Source organism: Musa acuminata, chromosome BXJ1-8 (genome assembly GCF_036884655.1).
Source record: "Musa acuminata AAA Group cultivar baxijiao chromosome BXJ1-8, Cavendish_Baxijiao_AAA, whole genome shotgun sequence".
In the NCBI taxonomy this organism is placed as follows: domain Eukaryota; kingdom Viridiplantae; phylum Streptophyta; class Magnoliopsida; order Zingiberales; family Musaceae; genus Musa; species Musa acuminata.
The window spans coordinates 9,875,881-9,894,614 of NC_088334.1; the positions used below are offsets into that span (position 1 = coordinate 9,875,881).

The following is an 18,734-nucleotide window of genomic DNA, read 5'->3' on the forward strand; positions in this document are numbered from 1 at the left end:
AGCATAAGTGCTAATGTAGATTTCATGGTATACATGTCCTCGTATTATTCAAAGTTGTCCAAGCAATGTTATTCTAGCTTGTCAATGCCAGTGCCTACAACACTGCTATGGCATGCGCTGGTTTAATATGCTAGCAAGAAAATTTTTCCCTTAACATAAGAGCCAGGGGCTAATTATATTTGATGACTTTGGCAAGCACCTGATGAGAGGTATTTGTTATAGATATGTGAAGAGTCTTTAGTGGAAAATTGAAACAAAATATCATATTGGACCATCTAGTTGTATTCATCAATCAGTCGACAACTCATTTGCCTCTGTAAGTATGCACAAAATGACATCTTCCAGAAAATGCGTCAACAAATTCAATTGTGTTGCAAGGTTTTGATCCTACACCACCTTTCTTTCAGCTTGTTTATGAAATTAATGTGGATCTGAAGTCACTTCATGTATACTCTCAGTTAGCCCCTTCTCACACTCTGCCATGAGTGCTTCCCTGTAAGCAACAGGTTCAACATGTAAGGTGACATACTTCACCTACAATGATGGTGATTCCACTGTTAGTGATTTTGAAGTACCATACCCCACCATGGTCTCAGTTCTCATCATATAATTACTGGAGTTGATTTTGTGCCACTTGGATTGTGTGCTAGTCCTGAAGGGTTCATGTGAGACTGGGTTTCGCTGAAGATTTTGTTGGCACCTCTTTTTCAAGACTGCATATCTGTGTTAGCTATAGGAGCCTTGTTTGAAGTTTTTGTTTCTCAGAGAAACATGAATTGTCTCGTATCTTATGATGTGATATGATGGATCATCTTTTAAAAATTACTAGTGGAACTTGCTTAGAATTATCATCATGAGATTGTCGTGGGAGAAGGCCTCTATGTATGTACTGATAATTGATAAAGCACCTTGACTAACTGAACGTGAAGCAGTTGGAAAAATTCTATCCAGCTATGGAGAATATTGTGATGCCAACAGTTAACCTTCTTTTTCTTTTTTTTGTCTTATTGTTTTTGTTTGCTGTCTTGTTTGGGTTTCTAATTGTCTTGCAGATAACCCTACTGATTACTAATATTCAGGGGTCTTTAGTAGTTTGCTATGAATTTTGTTCTCATTTTAAATAATAGTATACATCCTTCAAATGCAAATGTGAAGATTGAGATTTACATGTTTTCTAATATTATAACATGCTGTGATTTAGGGATTTCACGATCGGCAAAAGGCTATTGCATGATCTCGGTACTTGAAACGATGAAAACATTTTCAGCAGAAGATGGTCTTACAGAGGAAGCAATAGTTACGAAGCTTCGTACTTGTCACTATCACCATCTATATCTGCATACTTCTTTGAGACATAATTCTTCAGGTGTTATCATCCATTTTATTATGTTTTAAGTTAGAATGTATTATTATTTTTTATTAATTTGCGCAACTTCCTATTTGATTGAATACCATGTGCCACATCTATCTGTTTCCATGCTTGACTTGTAATAACCATGTTTTCAATATGCATCAATTTGAGAGTTGCCAAGCTTGTGGAAGTAAACTGTAAAAGTATTATTTGTGATTATAGTCATATCTGCCTGGATTAGTTGGTTCAATGGTGATTTGATGAACTCTGTGAACATGGTGCTAATAGCCAAGGCATTCTGTATGATGTACTGACCCTACTGGATAGTCACAATTGGAACACATTTGAAAATGCCCCTGTACCATTGGAAAGGGAGGCCACCACACGGAGATTTATTTACCGAGTCATAAGCGATTGGAATGGCAAGCCGCCAATCTTCGAAAGAGAGTGGAAAGGTAGGTCTGTGCCCACTGGGCATACAGGATGTTTGTTTCATGAGCTGTTCTACTTTTTTGCCTATAATAACAGACAGTAGGGATAGTAGTCAAACATCCTCAACTTTTTTGATTTTTTAGGTAGATTTGGTTGCCAAGTTGCAAAACCATGAAATACTTGCACAAGGCCATTGCCACTGGTTAAAAGCATATACAACCAGATATTCCATTGTTTCTCCAAGCAGTTGATTCTTTCAACTGATCGCCAGTCAAGCATATAAATTTGAGAGTATTAGATTTATATGTAAAGCAGCATGAATGATCTGGGAAAGCAAAAAATAAGATTGACCTAATTTGACTGTCACTGTCCTACCTAAACCTAGGCTGCACGGAAATAGGCATCTCTTTTGATTGAATTTTTTTCTTCATTTTTGAAAAGTTGATTCTTGATTATTACCATCTTCATTTAAGGAAAATTTAGATTACTAATGAAAACTGATCCTTCAGTCTCTTTACATATCCTTTTTCCATCACATACAGCAGCCTACGTCAATTGTCCAGGATGGAGGATGTGATTGCAACGTCCCTAACATATCTTACACGAGGCCATTGCCACTGGTTAAAACATATACAACCAGATATTCCATTGTTTCTCCAAGCGGTTGATTCTTTCAACTGATCGCCAGTCAAGCATATAAATTTGAGTCTATTAAATTTATATGTAAAGCAGCATGAATGATCTGGGAAAGCAAAAAATAAGATTGACCTAATTTGACTGTCACTGTCCTACCTAAACCTAGGCTGCACGGAAATATGCATCTCTTTTGATTGAATTTTCTTCATTTTTAAAAAGTTGATTCTTGATTATTACCATCTTCATTTAAGGAAAATTTAGATTACTAATGAAAACTGATCCTTCATTCTCTTTACATATCCTTTTTCCATCACATACAGCAGCCTACGTCAATTGTCCAGGATGGAGGATGTGATTACAACATCCCTAACATATCTTATACGAGGCCATTGCCACTGGTTAAAAGCATATACAACCAGATATTCCATTGTTTCTCCAAGCAGTTGATTCTTTCAACTGATTGCCAGTCAAGCATATAAATTTGAGTCTATTAAATTTATATGCTAAGCAGCATAAATTATCTGGGAAAGCAAAAAATAAGATTGACCTAATTTGACTGTCACTGTCCTACCTAAACCTAGGCTGCACGGAAATAGGCATCTCTTTTGATTGAATTTTCTTCTTCATTTTTGAAAAGTTGATTCTTGATTATTACCATCTTCATTTAAGGGAATTTTAGATTCCTAATGAAAACTGATCCTTCAGTCTCTTTACATATCCTTTTTCCATCACATACAGCAGCCTACGTCAATTGTCCAGGATGGAGGATGTGATTACAACGTCCCTAACATATCTTACAAGCCATGAAAATCTTGCTTCTGTTTGATATGTTAACTGAATTATGTTGACAGTTGATTAATGCCCATCTCTTGTACTAACATATCTTACAAGCCATGAAAATCTCACTTCTGTTTGATATGTTAACTGAATTATGTTGACAGTTGATTAATGCCCATCTCTTGTACTTATATATGTGGTGAGAAGATGAGGGTTCTCAGTTGTGTATGTTTCATATTGAGATGATGTATGTGTATCTATGTGTGGACATTTGCTTATGTTTAGATGAGTATTATCCATGTTGAGCTTCAGAGTACCAGTACTTTCATCTTGTGTATGCTAATTTGTCATGCTACCTTCTTCCATTCTTTAAAGGGGGCAGGTGGATGCAATGTTGTGCATCATTACTTGTGTGTGTATTACTCACTTCACTTTCTCATTAGCCTTGAGATAACACAAATTAACTGCATCAGTGTCTATTTTACGATTGTTTGAGCCACATCTATTTACTTCGACTTTGGTGATATCTGGCTTTTTATTTTCTTGTTTAAAGTTCTAAACCATATTAAACAACCATTTACCAATTCCTCGAATTGGTGGAGCGGCTCAAATAAGTTAGAAGTGATTCTAGGAATACATAATATTCTATTGTTAAGGTAGCTGCATTTTCTAATGGCTTTAATTCTCTTTTCTGCAGGTACTTGTCGGTGGGGAGAATTTGGTGAGGGTGGACTTCTATGGGGAGAATGTAATGGAAAAACTTTTGAATGGTTTGGCGGCAACCCTATTGAAGAACTTTTATGCAAGGTTTTCAAATTTTAGTAGTTATAACATGAAAATTTGTCATTTTTGGTTATATTCCATTAGTATTTATTTTCCATAGCGATTCTAGTTCAGATTTAGGATGTTTTTTAATCTACATTAAGATTCTCAATGATGCCCATCTTTTCCAGACATTAATGCCAAATGAACAATCTGTTGCAACAGAATTCAGTATGCACTATATCTTCATGATTGTTGATGCCTACAGTCCACCAAGTAATGTTGTTTTGAGTATTGGACTAGTGCCCGTCTAGGTCATGGTGTCATTCTGAGTCTCTGACACATGGTACATTGGCATATACCATGGTAGAGAGAGAGAGAGAGAGAGAGAGCACCTGGGCACTTGTGAGTTGAGGGACTGTAGCAGGTGGCGAGTGTCAAGCGGGTGGGTGGGCAGTGTCACTAGTTGTGGGCACTTGTGACTTGCATGTGGCAGACCGTAAGACTTAATAAAAAACAAAAACGGATTGGAGCACCTGAGGGGGGTGGTCTGCATGTGGGTTCACTCATGGACTTGTAAACCAGTTCGAGTGGATTCAAAACTCTTGGCCTACACTAATAGGTAATTTATTTCTTTGCTGCTCCCACACCAGTTGGGATCTGATCTCCTTAAATTTGCTCAAGGCTGTTCTTCTTATTTGTAATTAGGGTTAACTTCTGAGTTTCCGAACCTCTTTTGGAATAAAGTTTCCATCACTTTACATATCCTCCTGTTAGTATTTACTGTTTGACGGACAAATTTGCTTCTCTAGTGTAGTGGCTTGAGATTTCCTCGAAAGTAAAGTGGCACAGTTGAAGCCTGACTTCCATGGTACCTTGATCCAAGAATTGGACTCCATGTCAAAACCATCAGTTTCTGGGTAATCCTCTTCGAGGAGTTAAGGTTAAAGAAAACATCTCATGTTCTACTAATGATTTAGATCCTATAAGTGAGTGGCCATAAATTGGACATATGCAGCTTAATGATCAAGTTCTCTTGACCAAGGATTTTAATTTCGAATAATACTGCCCATACTGAGCGGTACATATCGATCCGTCGACAGATCGGTACACAGACTGTCCGCTACCGGGCGGTAGCATCGATTGCGACTGTTTTCGTTCCTAAATCGGTCAGTGATGGAGAAGAAAGGAGAGGGAGAAGAAAGTGGTTGGTGACGGAGAAGAAAGAAAGGGAGAAGAAAAAAGAAAACCTAGAGATCCGACGCAGCAACGTCGCGGGGAGAAGCAATTTCTTCTCCCCAGCAGAAGAAATCGAGTGAGGCGGCCTTTTTTTTTTTTTTCGCATGTGGAAACCAAGTGACATCGCCTTTCCTTTTTTTTTTCGTGCGGGGAAACCGGGCGACGTCGCCTTTCCCTTTTCTTTTTTGCACGGGGAAACCGAGGTGACGTCGCCTTTCCCTTTCTTTTTTTTTTTTTTTTTGCATGGGGAAATCGAGGTGACGTCGCCTTTCCCTTTCTTTTTTTGTGTGCGGGGAAACCAAGTGACGACGCCTCCTCCTCATGTGGGTAGACCTGTCGTTTATATATATATATATATATATATATATATATATATATATATATATATATATATATATATATATATATATATATATATATATATATATTGAGCGGTACATTGAAATGTACCACTCGATATGCTTATACTGTATCATACCGAACTAAGTTCGAAACTTCGATACGGTACGAAATTACAAACCTTGCTCTTGACGACCTTGTTTTATTGTCAAAATAGTTCTTATTGGCCATTGATTTTCTGTTGCTTGTGTTCGCTTCTCTTCTTTGTTTAAACCATATTTCTTGTTGGAAGTAGTGTTCAGCTGCTCATTATACCATGCAGCCTAAGACTTAGGCTGTTCTTTTCTTGTTCATGTTTATCGTGGTATCAACTAATTGTGTGATCGTTACCAACTTGTTATTGCTTGTGGAGTTTAGACTTATTGGTCTTGTATTGAGAAAATTTGTGTTTTCTGTTGATGACTTCTTAATTTCTTGAAGGTAAGGGGAATTTATGGTCTTGATCAAGAAACTACATTCAGAAATGTCACTGTTTCTTCAAATAAAAGGCCTCAACCTCTGTATCTTGGAACAGCTACTCAAATAGGTCAGAGAGGCTTTCTATTAGGTTATTGGTATTTCCATCCTATTATTCACCCATTTGTTTGAAGCTTAATCATATTATATATGTATACTTTTGTCAGGAGTCTTACCAACTGAGGGAATACCCAGCTTGTTGAAAGTATTGCTTCCTTCAAATTGTGTTGGTCTTCCAGCATTGTAAGTTAATATATAGTATTTTTGTTTTCAAAATTTGAACATGGAAAGGTACGATTCCATATTGTTATATGTTGCTTCAGTTAAAGGAATCTTAGACTAATAATTTATTTCTGATATGTGATGTGAATACTGTCAAATTAGACATTCATCTGAATTGAACTTATTGTGTAATTGTGGTCATTGAAGATTTGTGCCTGGTTGTTTTGAATTTTGGCTAAAACTATGTTATTTTGCTTGTTAGTTGTGGCTATTGGTTTTGAATTTTGGCTAAAGCATTATAATTTATATTGGTGGTTTTGGATTTTGGCTAAAATCATAATTTATATGGCAAGATGGTCCCTTCGTCAAACTTCTCTGCTGTTAGAACTCATAGCCTATGAAAATTTAAATGGTTAACTGATCCTTGGTTTTGCTTAGAAAGTTTCTAAATTCTGTTGGTTCTCTTGCAACCAAAGATTATGACCTGCGACATAGTAGGTTAGCATGTTTTCTCTTAGCTAGTTGATCATTGATAAGACCCTAGGGTTTTATCATGGAAGAAAGAGGAGAAAAGGGAATGATCACTTCGAGGGGATCGACCTCCTTGATCACTTCGAGGGGATCGATCTCCTAGGGTTTATCGAAAGACTGAATAATATTTCATTGTCTTCAAGAGAAACTGTTACATCACTATTTATAGAGTTCCACCCAGAGTCCACCGGGACTTGGACTCTAATAATAAATAAATATTAAATAAACCTCTACCTAACTCTAACTGAACTAAACAGACAATAAACAACTGAACTAAACAGACTCAATAAACATTATTCAAAAGCTCAGAAAAAAGGTCCTAACAATTCCTTCATCTTCAAATCAGCCTTGTCCTCAAGACTGAGCAACATCAAACTCGGGGAGCTTCTCTTTCAACACTTCAGTCATAGGCTATCTGCAACGCATCACAACCAATTGATCAAGTATGGTCTCCACTTTTTGATAGTGTAAGCTATAGGTCGGTCTTTTAGTATAGTAATCGTTGCAAGAAACTCCTGGCCTTGTATAATCAATTTTATCTTTGAACCAATGTTTGCCGTACCGAACTGTACCGCCCGGTACGGGCGGTACATACCGGTCCGACAGGTTGTCGGTACGTGGACCACCTCTTACCGGTCTGAGTGCACTGTAGCACTGTAGCAGTGCACCGTAGCACTGTAGCAGTGCACCGTAGCACTGTAGCAGTGCTACAGTACTCGACACACCTGAATGTACCACTCTGTAACGGACAAACTTCTAAACAAGATGTTGGATGTAATGCTTATGTCTGTCCGTTGTCTTTTGGCATGTTCATGCCTTGTACAGAATGTAAAGGGGCGGCCGAAGGCTTAATAGTCCCATTTTAGTTGGGTTGGTGGCCTCTTTAGGCTTGTAAATAAAGGTTGTGTCATGTGGACACGTTCGAGAGCTTTTCGGTCTGTAATGGACCATTTTACCCTTTGTAGTGCCACTGTTCAGAGCTTGTAAAGTCTGTTTGTAATTTGCATTGTCTATGAAGTGTTTTTCGGACATGTTTGCTTGTGGATCCCGATTGAGGCGTTCTCTTTAACCCGTTCTCTCTTTTGTTGGTCCTAAGGGACAATGGGAGGCTTCGGGGAGGCTGACCTTTGCGGACGGATGCGCGAGGGTGCCGCACGCCTTAGGCAAAACCAGCTAAGGTCGTGACATTGTGGTATCAGAGCGGGACAAGCACTCATAGAAACATTTGACATGCAAACGTGGGGGACCTAGCGGGGCTGCGTTGAGGGCAGTCAGCACACGCGCGACCGTTTGAGGGAAAACGGGCATGGAGATGTAGGGAAAAGAGTCGCTCAGAGGAGCGGGCATCTGAGATTGGCATTCAGAGGAATGGCCAACCCTTCGCGCAAGAGGCACCACGAGAACAGGCAAGCTTGGAAGAATTTGGAGCGCACAAAGGTTGGGATGGCTGAGTTTGAGCTACGGCTCAACGTTGACAACTTTACTTGATGGTGCTCAAGGCAAGCGAGGCGCTTGGCAAAGGACGAGACCATGCAAAGTGGAATGAGTTGCTCAGCGACCGAAAGAGTTGTGCAAAGCTCACAGAGGTGAGGGGAATTGCTAACTCGAAGAATTCGGTACTCATGCATGGGCTTGTATGCGGACGATGGATTGTTCGTGGCCATCCCAAGGCGGTCGAGACTCGGCGCCATGGAGCATTGAAACTTTCTCTTCGACATGCGAAGGATACGTCCGGAGGAGGCTGAAGTGTGCAACAAGTTCAGCATGTTGCTAGGCCTTGAGGGGTGCAGCGGTGGCTGTATTGACGTGGAGGCGCAATCTAGCAAGTGCGTTTGCAAGAGGCAGAACAATGCACAGTTTGTTCAGCAGATCGGAGTAGTCCAAGGGGATGGTGGTCTCCGAAACGAAGAGAGATGTTGCTCCAACGGGACAGTTATCCAGGAGGGATAAGTCTCAGCTCTCCAGAAGGAGAATCATGTGAGACGGACTTCACATGTTGAGGAGGAGGAGTACCTCACAAACAACAACTCCACGAAGCTCAATGGACCGAGCAAGCAGCGAGGAGTTGCCGCATGATCTCGCTCGAGAGAATGCATTGGTGGATGCATTGCGAGATCAAGTGGGGGAGCGACCTGAAGCAACTCAAATGGAGGCACACTTAGAGTCGATATGGAGATCGGACTCAAGGGAGGGCTGACCCGTGGAATGGTGGGCGCGAGGGCCACCATCGACTCAATGCAAAAACGAGGAGCGGAGCAACTTGGGTGTAACTTGGCGAAGTACCCAAGCCGCATGAAGGGAGCCAGCATAGAAGTTGGAACATGGAGCAGAGGCACAGCGCTTTCCCTAGACAGAGGTCAAGGACATGAACTCTTGCAGAGGCAGGAGTAGAATCATGCTGTTCCTTGGGTCCTTCATTCTGACAGAGCGGACTCATCTTGCATGGTGCCAAAGACGAAGGGAGCTTCGGGGCACATGCACCTTATCTCGGAGGAGCATTCGATGGAGGAACTAAGGCGACTCAATTTGCGGAGGCGAAGTTGGGTACAGAAGGCCTTAGCACGGGGCAAGAGGACGCAGAGGCGGGTACTCTTGAAGAATATGCCACAGTGTTGCCATTCAAGTTGCCATGAAGGAAGCAGTGCGCAGCGGAGATTGTGCTGGTAGGGGCAGAGGCCCAGGATCCAGACAATGGTGCACAATTACAGTGAAGTCGGTGGACTTCGGGAGCTACTAGGCGACGGACTGTCCTAGAGCGGTGCTTCATCTAGGTGTGACCCAAGAGTGGGTGGATGAAGGTCGATTGCCAAAGGAGCGAACAAAATCGAAGGTGGAGGAGACCCTGCGATGTATTGGCAGAGGCCACACATGGAGGGTTCACAATTCGAGTTTATTCCACAAGGATCAGAATGCAATGGAGATGTCACCAGGAGGCGACATGGTGCAGCGGATCGTGGTGGAACAGTTCGTGGCAATGCGACACACACGACATAGTCCCGTGAGGGATGAGATCATATGGAGGTATGATCGGGAGCTACTGGGAGCTCCGCTTTGGTGAACAACACGACGGCAAGAAGGGCTATGGATTCAAGGAGTGAAGGCCATGGTACCGCAGAGGCGGGTCTTCCGGGCGTGCACCGAATTTTGCATCGGATGAAAACCTTGGTCATCAGCATATGGGGGCTGGGTTCCACCAAGGGAAAAGTTCGAATGCAAGGACCAGTGAGTCCCATGAGAGGGACTTGATCATGCAGAGGTATGATCGAAGCAGTTGGAGAGTTGGACTGCTCCAGAGCTCATATTCGCTTAAGGGAGCCCGACAAGTCAGAGGACAAGGTCGAGTAAGCGAACATTGCTACCAAGGAAGCTAAGGAGAACAGAATCGGTGCTAACTCTACAACGTGATGGCAGAGGCCATGCTTGGGAGTTGCAGTCTGTCTTTCCATCGACCAAACAGACTGCTTGGAGAACACAGTGGTGTTGAAGCAGGGGGTCGAAAGGGGCGAGGAAGCGACGACGAGTCCAGAGGGACTTAGCTACCCAAAATCAAGCATCAGTCAGAATGGAGGTGGACTCAGAGGAGTGCCACAGAGACATTTCTACTGATCATGCAGAAAAGGGATACAGAGGCGAGGCGACGGATAGTAGGGCCATGGGCATGGCAGCGCCATGGTACCGCAGAGGCGGGACTTCCGTGCAAGTCATTGATCCCTTGCTCTCACGGAGGGAGAGCGCTTGGTCGTGAAAGGGGCCGAGGAGGTGGAGCATGCAGAGGCAATCTCCAAGTACCGAGACAAGGCTGAAGGGCAGAGGCCAAGAAACTTCGTAAGACCGGTGTCAACAAGTTTCTCATCAAGATAGCCGTAAGTGAAGGACTTCGGGTCATGCAAGAGTGCACGACCAAGGAACGAAGCAGGCAGTACGCGGTGCTGTACCTTTGCTACTCAGTGGAGTAGGCGGCAGGGTTGATGGAGAAGACGGTACAATCCGAGAGGCGACCTCATCTATCAGAGAATTACTCCAAGTTGGGGTGAAAACTTCCTGCATTCCAGAAGTTCAATGGCATTGAGAAGGTGAATCACAGTAACTAACTCAACGCAAGGAGTGCAAACACTTCAAGTACTTCAGAAGTGTGAGCAAAGAGCAGGCGAAGGCCAGTAACCAGCTCGATGCATGAAGTACAATCTCGAGGAGGCGGGCGAAGTCAAGTAACCTTTGCCTTCTCAACTCTTAAGAGAATGGGCGAAACCGAGTACCCCAATTCTCTTATCTATCCAGCAGAGGAGCGCTGCACAAGTTCAAAGACCCTTCGAAGATAATGGAAGACAATAGTTGTCAAATCCTCACCAACGGTGATCAGTGCTACTGAGAGTAGATTGTCCGCCTCATTTCCCAACGAAATGCCAATCGAAAGCGGAAGTGATGCGAACCTACTTGGATGTGACAACTAACTGAAAGAAGAGTCAATGAGCAGATTTTGTGGAGGAAGGACCCAAAACTTCAGAAGTTTGCGAGGCGATGCTCGTTAAAGCTCCAACAAGCATCCACCCAGTTCAAGCAGCATGTGGAAATTTTGAGAGACTGGCGCACTAAGGATGGTCTTTTCCTTCATTTGGTGGATCCGCAGGAATCAACGAGGATCAATACAACTCAGCCAACCCCACACCAGAGTCAGAGTCATTGGCGAGTTGAAGCAGCATGGCGGATCAAAGGTTCGACTACTCAGAAACAGCAGCGGAGAGCAGCTGGGAGCCAGGAGGCGCATTGCAGCTGGAGCGGAAGATTGAAGACTCAGCAAAGGCGAAGAGTTGCAGTGTTCACAAAGGCTTCGACGAGGACGTCGAAGGGATAAGTGGGGGAGAATGTAACGGACAAACTTCTAAACAAGATGTTGGATGTAATGCTTATGTCTGTCCGTTGTCTTTTGGCATGTTCATGCCTTGTACAGAATGTAAAGGGGCGGCCGAAGGCTTAATAGTCCCATTTTAGTTGGGTTGGTGGCCTCTTTAGGCTTGTAAATAAAGGTTGTGTCATGTGGACACGTTCGAGAGCTTTTCGGTCTGTAATGGACCATTTTACCCTTTGTAGTGCCACTGTTCAGAGCTTGTAAAGTCTGTTTGTAATTTGCATTGTCTATAAAGTGTTTTTCGGACATGTTTGCTTGTGGATCCCGATTGAGGCGTTCTCTTTAACCCGTTCTCTCTTTTGTTGGTCCTAAGGGACAATGGGAGGCTTCGGGGAGGCTGACCTTTGCGGACGGATGCGCGAGGGTGCCGCACGCCTTAGGCAAAACCAGCTAAGGTCGTGACAACTCGGTATATCGTACCGTACCGGTACCGAGCCCAGGTCGAAATACCGGTACGGTACGGTATTGCGAACCTTGCTTTGAACATTTACTATCACAAGTTAAAATCCGTCCATTAGCGATCTTTACTTTGAATTTATCACAGCCTTCAATGTGATAAGCTAATCGGGCTGCAACTTTCCTGTCTATAAAATTATTAGTGCTACCCATATCAATCAAAACAGTGACAGGTTGATGCTTCAAAGTTCCTCCGATTTTCATAATTTGTGGGTTAGCGTAGCCAGCCAATGCATGCATTGTATGTGTGTGATGATTTCAATATCTTCATCAGTTTCCACACCTTTATGATCGGAGTCCAACTCTTCTACTTCTGGTTCCTCCTCGATCGGCTCAATCATCAGAAGTTTTCCCTGTTTGCATCAATGCTCCTTCCTCCACTTTTCATCGTAATGCCAGCACAAACCCTTCGTTGATCTTTCTTTGAGTTCTTTTCAGGTTAGTCTGCAAGTAATAGGATTTCGACTAGGAGTAGATGGGATGGGCTGCTTGCTGATCGCCTGTTTATTGACACATCTGTTTCGATGATATTCCATGCTGATTTTTTCCTCATGCAGGCATGCAAATGAAATCGCAGCTATCATGGTGCGGGGTTGACGAGCCTTAACTTCACACCGAATCTCTGGATTAAGCCCTTCAATAAATGTACCCAGAAGTTATCGTTCCGACCAATCTCTAGCTTGATTTAACAATCTTTCAAACCTGCTCTGATATTCCAACACTGTATAAGTATGACAAATTTTGGTGAGCTGTCCATCAACATTCTCATATTCCGATGGGCCGAAGCGAACAAGAAGCCCTCTTTTGAACTGTTCCCATGAAGGAACTCCGTGGCAAGTTTCATACCAATCGTACCATTGGATTGCATCTCCATCCAGCTAGATTGAGACAATTTCTACCTTGGATTCTTCTGGGGTCCTGTGAAAACGAAAAATTTTTTCCGCCTTGGAGATCCAACTGATTGGATCTTCATCTTCCCCTCTCGGAAATTCTACCTTCATGTATGAGTAGTTTGTGTGATAATCTTGGGGCCCATTTTCGGTATTTTCATATCTGTGCAACGTAGAACTTGAGCCCCTATCTTGTTGAAATTTGCTAAGGCTCTCCAATAGGCTCTTTTTGAAATCATTAAGTATTTCTTGCAGTCGGTTCTCAATTCTGATTTCCAATGCTTCTATTTGTGCTTTCACTGAGTTATCGGTGGCCATTGCGTAAGACTGCAAATCTGTAATCTCAACTCCTGTTTCTGGTGTCGAGACTAGGGCATCAATCACTGCCCTATTCGGTGCTGCTGTTGTGAGGCAGTCGGTGGCAGCACTGTGGGAGTGAAGGGTTGCTACGACGATGCGGGGATGTAGCTACGGTCGCTGCGTGGGAGGCAGCGATGCTTGTTGCGGTCGCTGCGTGGAGGGATCGCTGCTGCTGAGGGCTAGGAGGCAGCAATGGTGGTGCGGCTGGGGGCAGCGCCGCCAAGGGCTCGCCACTGTGGTGGCTATGACGGCGCGGATGGAAGGCAGCGTTGCTCTGTCTCCGTCGCACTGCGGAAGGAGGCGCAGGTGATGCTGAGGGATCGCGTGCGGTTGAGGAAATGGCAGTGGTTGCGGCGGTCGTGGTTGCCTTGTTTTGATTATTGCGAGGAGGGATGGTCGAGTGATAAGCCCCTAGGGTCTTATCAATCACTTCATGACTCTTACCAAACTTGATCTGAAATTCTTGAGCTAATTAGTAGCATGTAAAAGTTAAGAGTTCTGCCAATCAGATGATGATGTTTTGCAAGCTAGTAATTCAGTATCAAAGTTTTAAATTTTGATCTGATTTCATTTTTGGTAGTCTACCAGACTGGAATGATACCAATGAAGCTGAACTGTACAAGCCTGAAAAATAATAAAAAATACCTATCAGTACCAGATCATATGATCTGACCCCGTCCTTTGTCAGCCTGGTTGCTTGGTTATATATTAACTTCATCTAGTTAAGAACCTCTACATGCTGTGAGCCATTCTGGTCAAAGCTAAATGTTAGATGCAGCAATGAATCTTATGTGACAATTAGGAAAATTTCTTCTGTAAGTGGATTTATCTTCTGCAATTACATTCTTACCTGTTTTAATGGTAGCATCACACCTTAATGCAAGTTCTAAAAATATCAGTCTAGTGCTGGTTTTCAGAAATTGTTGGACTGATATATAATGGTCAGTCCAACAATTTCTAGAACTTGCATTAAGGTGTGATGTTCTTTGTATATATATATCCATTGGAAAGATATCCAGGATATACCATGTTATTTATATTTAATTACTTACATACATACATTTTCATGAATAGATCACTACCACCATGTTTCAACTGTCTAACTAATGTTGGGCCTTTTTTTAGGTTCATAAGAGATCTCCTGCTTAACCCTCCATGTTATGAGATTGCATCCTCTATTCAGGGTAAGTCCAGCGCACTGTTATTTCCCCCAAATAATGGTCCAGCATATTGTCCTTTGCTTGGGATAAGAGTTTTATTTGTGGTCATTACTTTGATATTCTTCTGTTCTGTATTATGCTTCTTGCTTCATCTTATGTCGTTGACATGCCAATCTAGTTAAGGATTGACACTACATGATGCTGTTGAGGGCCTTGTGGAAATTCCATGATTGAGCGAGGTTTAAGTCTTGAAATATTGTCAAATTCCATGCATTGGAGTGCTTGTTGTGAAGTCCTTTCACATGAAATTTGATTGCTTGCAGAAGCGTGTAGTAGATTCCATAAAGTTATGACACAGTTGGTCTTGTAAAAAAAAAATCTTGGTGAAAATGGTGGTTTAAGTAACACATCAAGGAGACTACTCTTCAAATAAGTCATTTGAGAATAAAGGAATCTAATTAAGGAAATGACTTGGCATTGGAATAACATGCATGCTTATGATGAGGGGCCTTGAATCACCACATCCTTTGGATGGGAATGAGGAACAACAGAGAACATTAGGACCTAAAGGTTTAGACTAAAAGAGGAGATGATCACTTGATTATACCATACTGTCAAAAAAGGTAAAGAAACACAGGTCGTGGTATGGCCTTGGGAAATTGCAGTTTTCCCTGTTTTTTAGTTGGTTAGGCTATTTAATGTTGTAAAGTTCATCAAGTTTTCGGAACAAGATATAAAGTTGAGTTCTTCTTGCTTGTTTTGTCTTTGCTGAATGCACCTAAAATTGTTCTTTTCTATAGGTTAAAATATCAGGTTGTTCGGAAACAACATTTATTTAAATGAATGTAAATGAGATGGGCGAGAAATATCACCTTGAAAGATGTACCATGTTAAATGACTGCATTCAAAATAAGTTGGACGTAGAACTAAGAAGTATTTATTGTGGAAATTTTTCTTTGGACATCTGACAGTGAACATATGGCATAATAGTAAAGTATTACTTGGTTTAAGGTGATAAAATTAGGGAGAAAGGATAGCTACGAAAACTTGGATAGATGTAGCAAGAAGAGTCATACTGCTGTTCTAAAGAAAGCATTTACTTGAATGAAACCCTGGGGAAAATGTTTCACGTGGCCAGCCTGAATGCTGGTGCTGAAGGACATTTATTAGTGTAGTTCTTATTGCTGTTTTTGATAATTCTTGTTGTATGCATGAGAATAGTGGACCGTATAGTGCATACACGAGGCTCGTGTTCTCATTCTTTTGTTTTATGACTATACCACGTCAAACATTATGCTTTAACTTTGGCACTGTAAGATTTGATCTATTATATATCGATTTTGTTGGATATGTTTTCTTTGTTGGAACCATTATAAGTTGGAGCATTTCCTGACAGAGGCGTGCAGGCTTATGAGCAGTGTGACTTGTTCTATTCCTGAGTTCACTTGTGTATCAGCTGCAAAGGTAATATTTTACATGTTCCTTTATAAGTGTATACTTTTTTTGGTCTAAGTGTCATTTATTGTTATTTATTGTATTATGGTTGGTCTAGTGCTTTTTTTTCGATGATACTATTTGATGTTGGATATTTGGGTCTTTCTTAAGCTGTTTATGGATGTGTTATCACATATCTTGTGTAGCTTGTTCTATTGTAATACTTGTACAAGCCTCTTTCTAAACTTATGGAAAACGGCTTGTACAAGTATACAATAACTAGATTGATTATTGAATACGTGTCTTGGACCTTATCAGTTCTGTTGTAATTTTGCAAAAAGAAAGTTATGGATATTTCTGTGTCACACCTGAGACATATTAATGTTCTTGCGCTTTCTCTTTGTCTTGAATTTCGGCACTTTCATCTTTCTTAGTTTCTGTGTGCATGTCCAAAAGCATGGTGGCTTTGTTAGCTTTGTAATCTTTTACTTTCTTTTGAATGTAGTGTGCAAATTCAGGTTTCTGATTAAACTATGTGATCTGTTTCTGAGATCATTTTGCACTTATGGTGTTGCTGTGGTTGCTATTCCATTAAGAATTTCTGGGTTGTACAGATTTATCAGTAATATCTCATCATTTATAGAGTAGTTTGACAATGTCCATGCTTTATGTTGATTAGTTGGTGATTTGGCCTCTCTTAGGATAGAGGCTGCATAAGGTGAACTTCGTCAGACCTCACATTAGTTTTGCAGTTCAAGTATCTGTAAAACTGTGTTCTTTTGCTAATGTCTTATGGAACAATGGTGGGCAAGATTTTTCCTTTCGTAAATTAACTCTCTTGCTATTTTCTTTGCATAATTCATGCAAGCCTTCTTGTTTCCTATAGGATGTTCTATTTTTATTTTGCATGTCAAATATATACTCTTTCATTGTCTAGTCTGACTTTGTCTTATTTTGCAGCTTGTAAAATTGCTCGAGTCAAAGGAGGCTAATCACATTGAGCTTTGTAGAATAAAGAATGTAGTTGATGAGATTATCCATATGAGTAGGAACCCTGAGCTTTCTGCTATTTTACATATATTATTGCAACCAACATGGGTAGCTACTGGACTAAAAGTTGAATATGATGTATTGGTATGTGGTTGTCATCATTGCCATAGCTATTATTTATTAACTTCTGTGTTATACCAAATTACTTAGTATTTAAACATGGAAGCACTATGTTAAACATTGCAAGCATTAATTTAAATATTATGGAGGCAACTACATCTAGGTTTGCTTGCGTGTATGTACACCTGCAATGCTTGAACTTTGGAGTTTATGTCTCCTCTCTTTATAGTATGTGTATATATTTTCATGTGGTATAAGCATTTTCACTACATGAGCCAAGGATTCCATCTATGTGCTGGTGCCATGCCATTGATTTGCATCTGTACATGTCATCATAGTCCTTCACAATCCCTTGCCAACACAAGCTTGTACAAAATGGTCTAAAACTTTAATCTGGACTTGTACTATAAAATTATGGATGTACAGAAAATTTATATGTAAACTCTGAAACAGTTCCTTGTTAGATACAAGTTCATTCTGGATGCGTTAGATCACATGCGTGGGAATATTTAACTTCGTATTATTTATTTCTTCCAAGAAATTTTTCATGTTTCATGTGTGGGATTTAAGCATTTTGTTGGTGGTTGGGTTACAATTTTGTGAGCATAATTGGTTTCTTCTTTTTGTTATAGTAAAAAATTCTAGAATTTATAACCTATTTTAGAAGAGGAAATTTTATGTCTGATGATGATGCTACCTAGTCAGGGATTGTGATGGGTTCATAGGCATCAGTTTCTTATGGTATATGGGTTCCAGAAAAATTATCAATTTGCCAAGATCCTTGTGTAGATTGTATTGCCTTGAAAAATATGCCAAAAATTCCTTTGGATGATCATATCTATATTTGGAACTTCATATAATATAGTAGATGGCAGGAACTTTGTTATCATGCTGACCACGTTTGTGTACACTCCAACAGTTTGGTGTTAATACATGCTTAAACTAATGATACTCATGAGTCATGATATTACTTAAAAAAATATTTTATATTAACAAGTTAGAAATCCATGAGTCAAACTAATGATACACTCATAGGTTTGAGAAATAACATTGTAGTCCATCTCGGCATCATCCATCAGTTTGAGAATCTTTAGTTGTTCACAAGGTTCCTGGATCTGCAATAATTTGTTTCTTTGTTTTTTCTCCAAACTCTTTGCAAGCTCCTTGGAAATTGATGTATTACATTGTGGACCAATTTAGATGCTTCATTTGATACTTCAATAAACTATTTAACTTGTTATTTTTCCAAAGGATTATATTCAATAAAGTATAGAAAGTTCTGATGTAGATTAAATGTAGAGGAATTTCAGAGAAGTGCATTTAATTCAGTGGAGAAGTTACACAAGGAAACTTAACATAAAAATGTTTGACAATTTGTGCAATGTCATAGTATTTGGAGTGGACAGCATTTAAATAAATAGTTATTTTAACTACCTGCATAATGTGGAAATCAACTTTTTTTAATTAATATTCAACAGCTAGTGTAACTTATAGTTATGGCTCTTTTTCAACTCCTATGTAGCTTGGCCTATAAGTAATTAAAAAGAAACTAGATGAACTATGTATTAATCTGTTACAAATGAATTTCCATTATTCAAGCTGCATTGAAGTCT

At 40.7% G+C, this 18,734-nt stretch overlaps 1 protein-coding gene across 2 annotated transcripts in view; it reads left to right on the forward strand.

Moving 5' to 3' along the window:
• Positions 1 to 18,734, forward strand: part of LOC135587465 (DNA mismatch repair protein MSH1, mitochondrial-like) — a 42,924-nt gene that overhangs the window by 12,368 nt on the left and 11,822 nt on the right. For both annotated transcript variants that reach the window (XM_065078936.1, XM_065078937.1), the window contains 7 exons: positions 1,202 to 1,366; positions 3,894 to 4,003; positions 6,017 to 6,122; positions 6,220 to 6,295; positions 14,543 to 14,601; positions 15,974 to 16,041; positions 16,972 to 17,145. In XM_065078936.1, the coding sequence (XP_064935008.1) occupies positions 1,202 to 1,366; positions 3,894 to 4,003; positions 6,017 to 6,122; positions 6,220 to 6,295; positions 14,543 to 14,601; positions 15,974 to 16,041; positions 16,972 to 17,145 (758 nt within the window). The remainder of the gene's footprint in view (positions 1 to 1,201; positions 1,367 to 3,893; positions 4,004 to 6,016; positions 6,123 to 6,219; positions 6,296 to 14,542; positions 14,602 to 15,973; positions 16,042 to 16,971; positions 17,146 to 18,734) is intronic.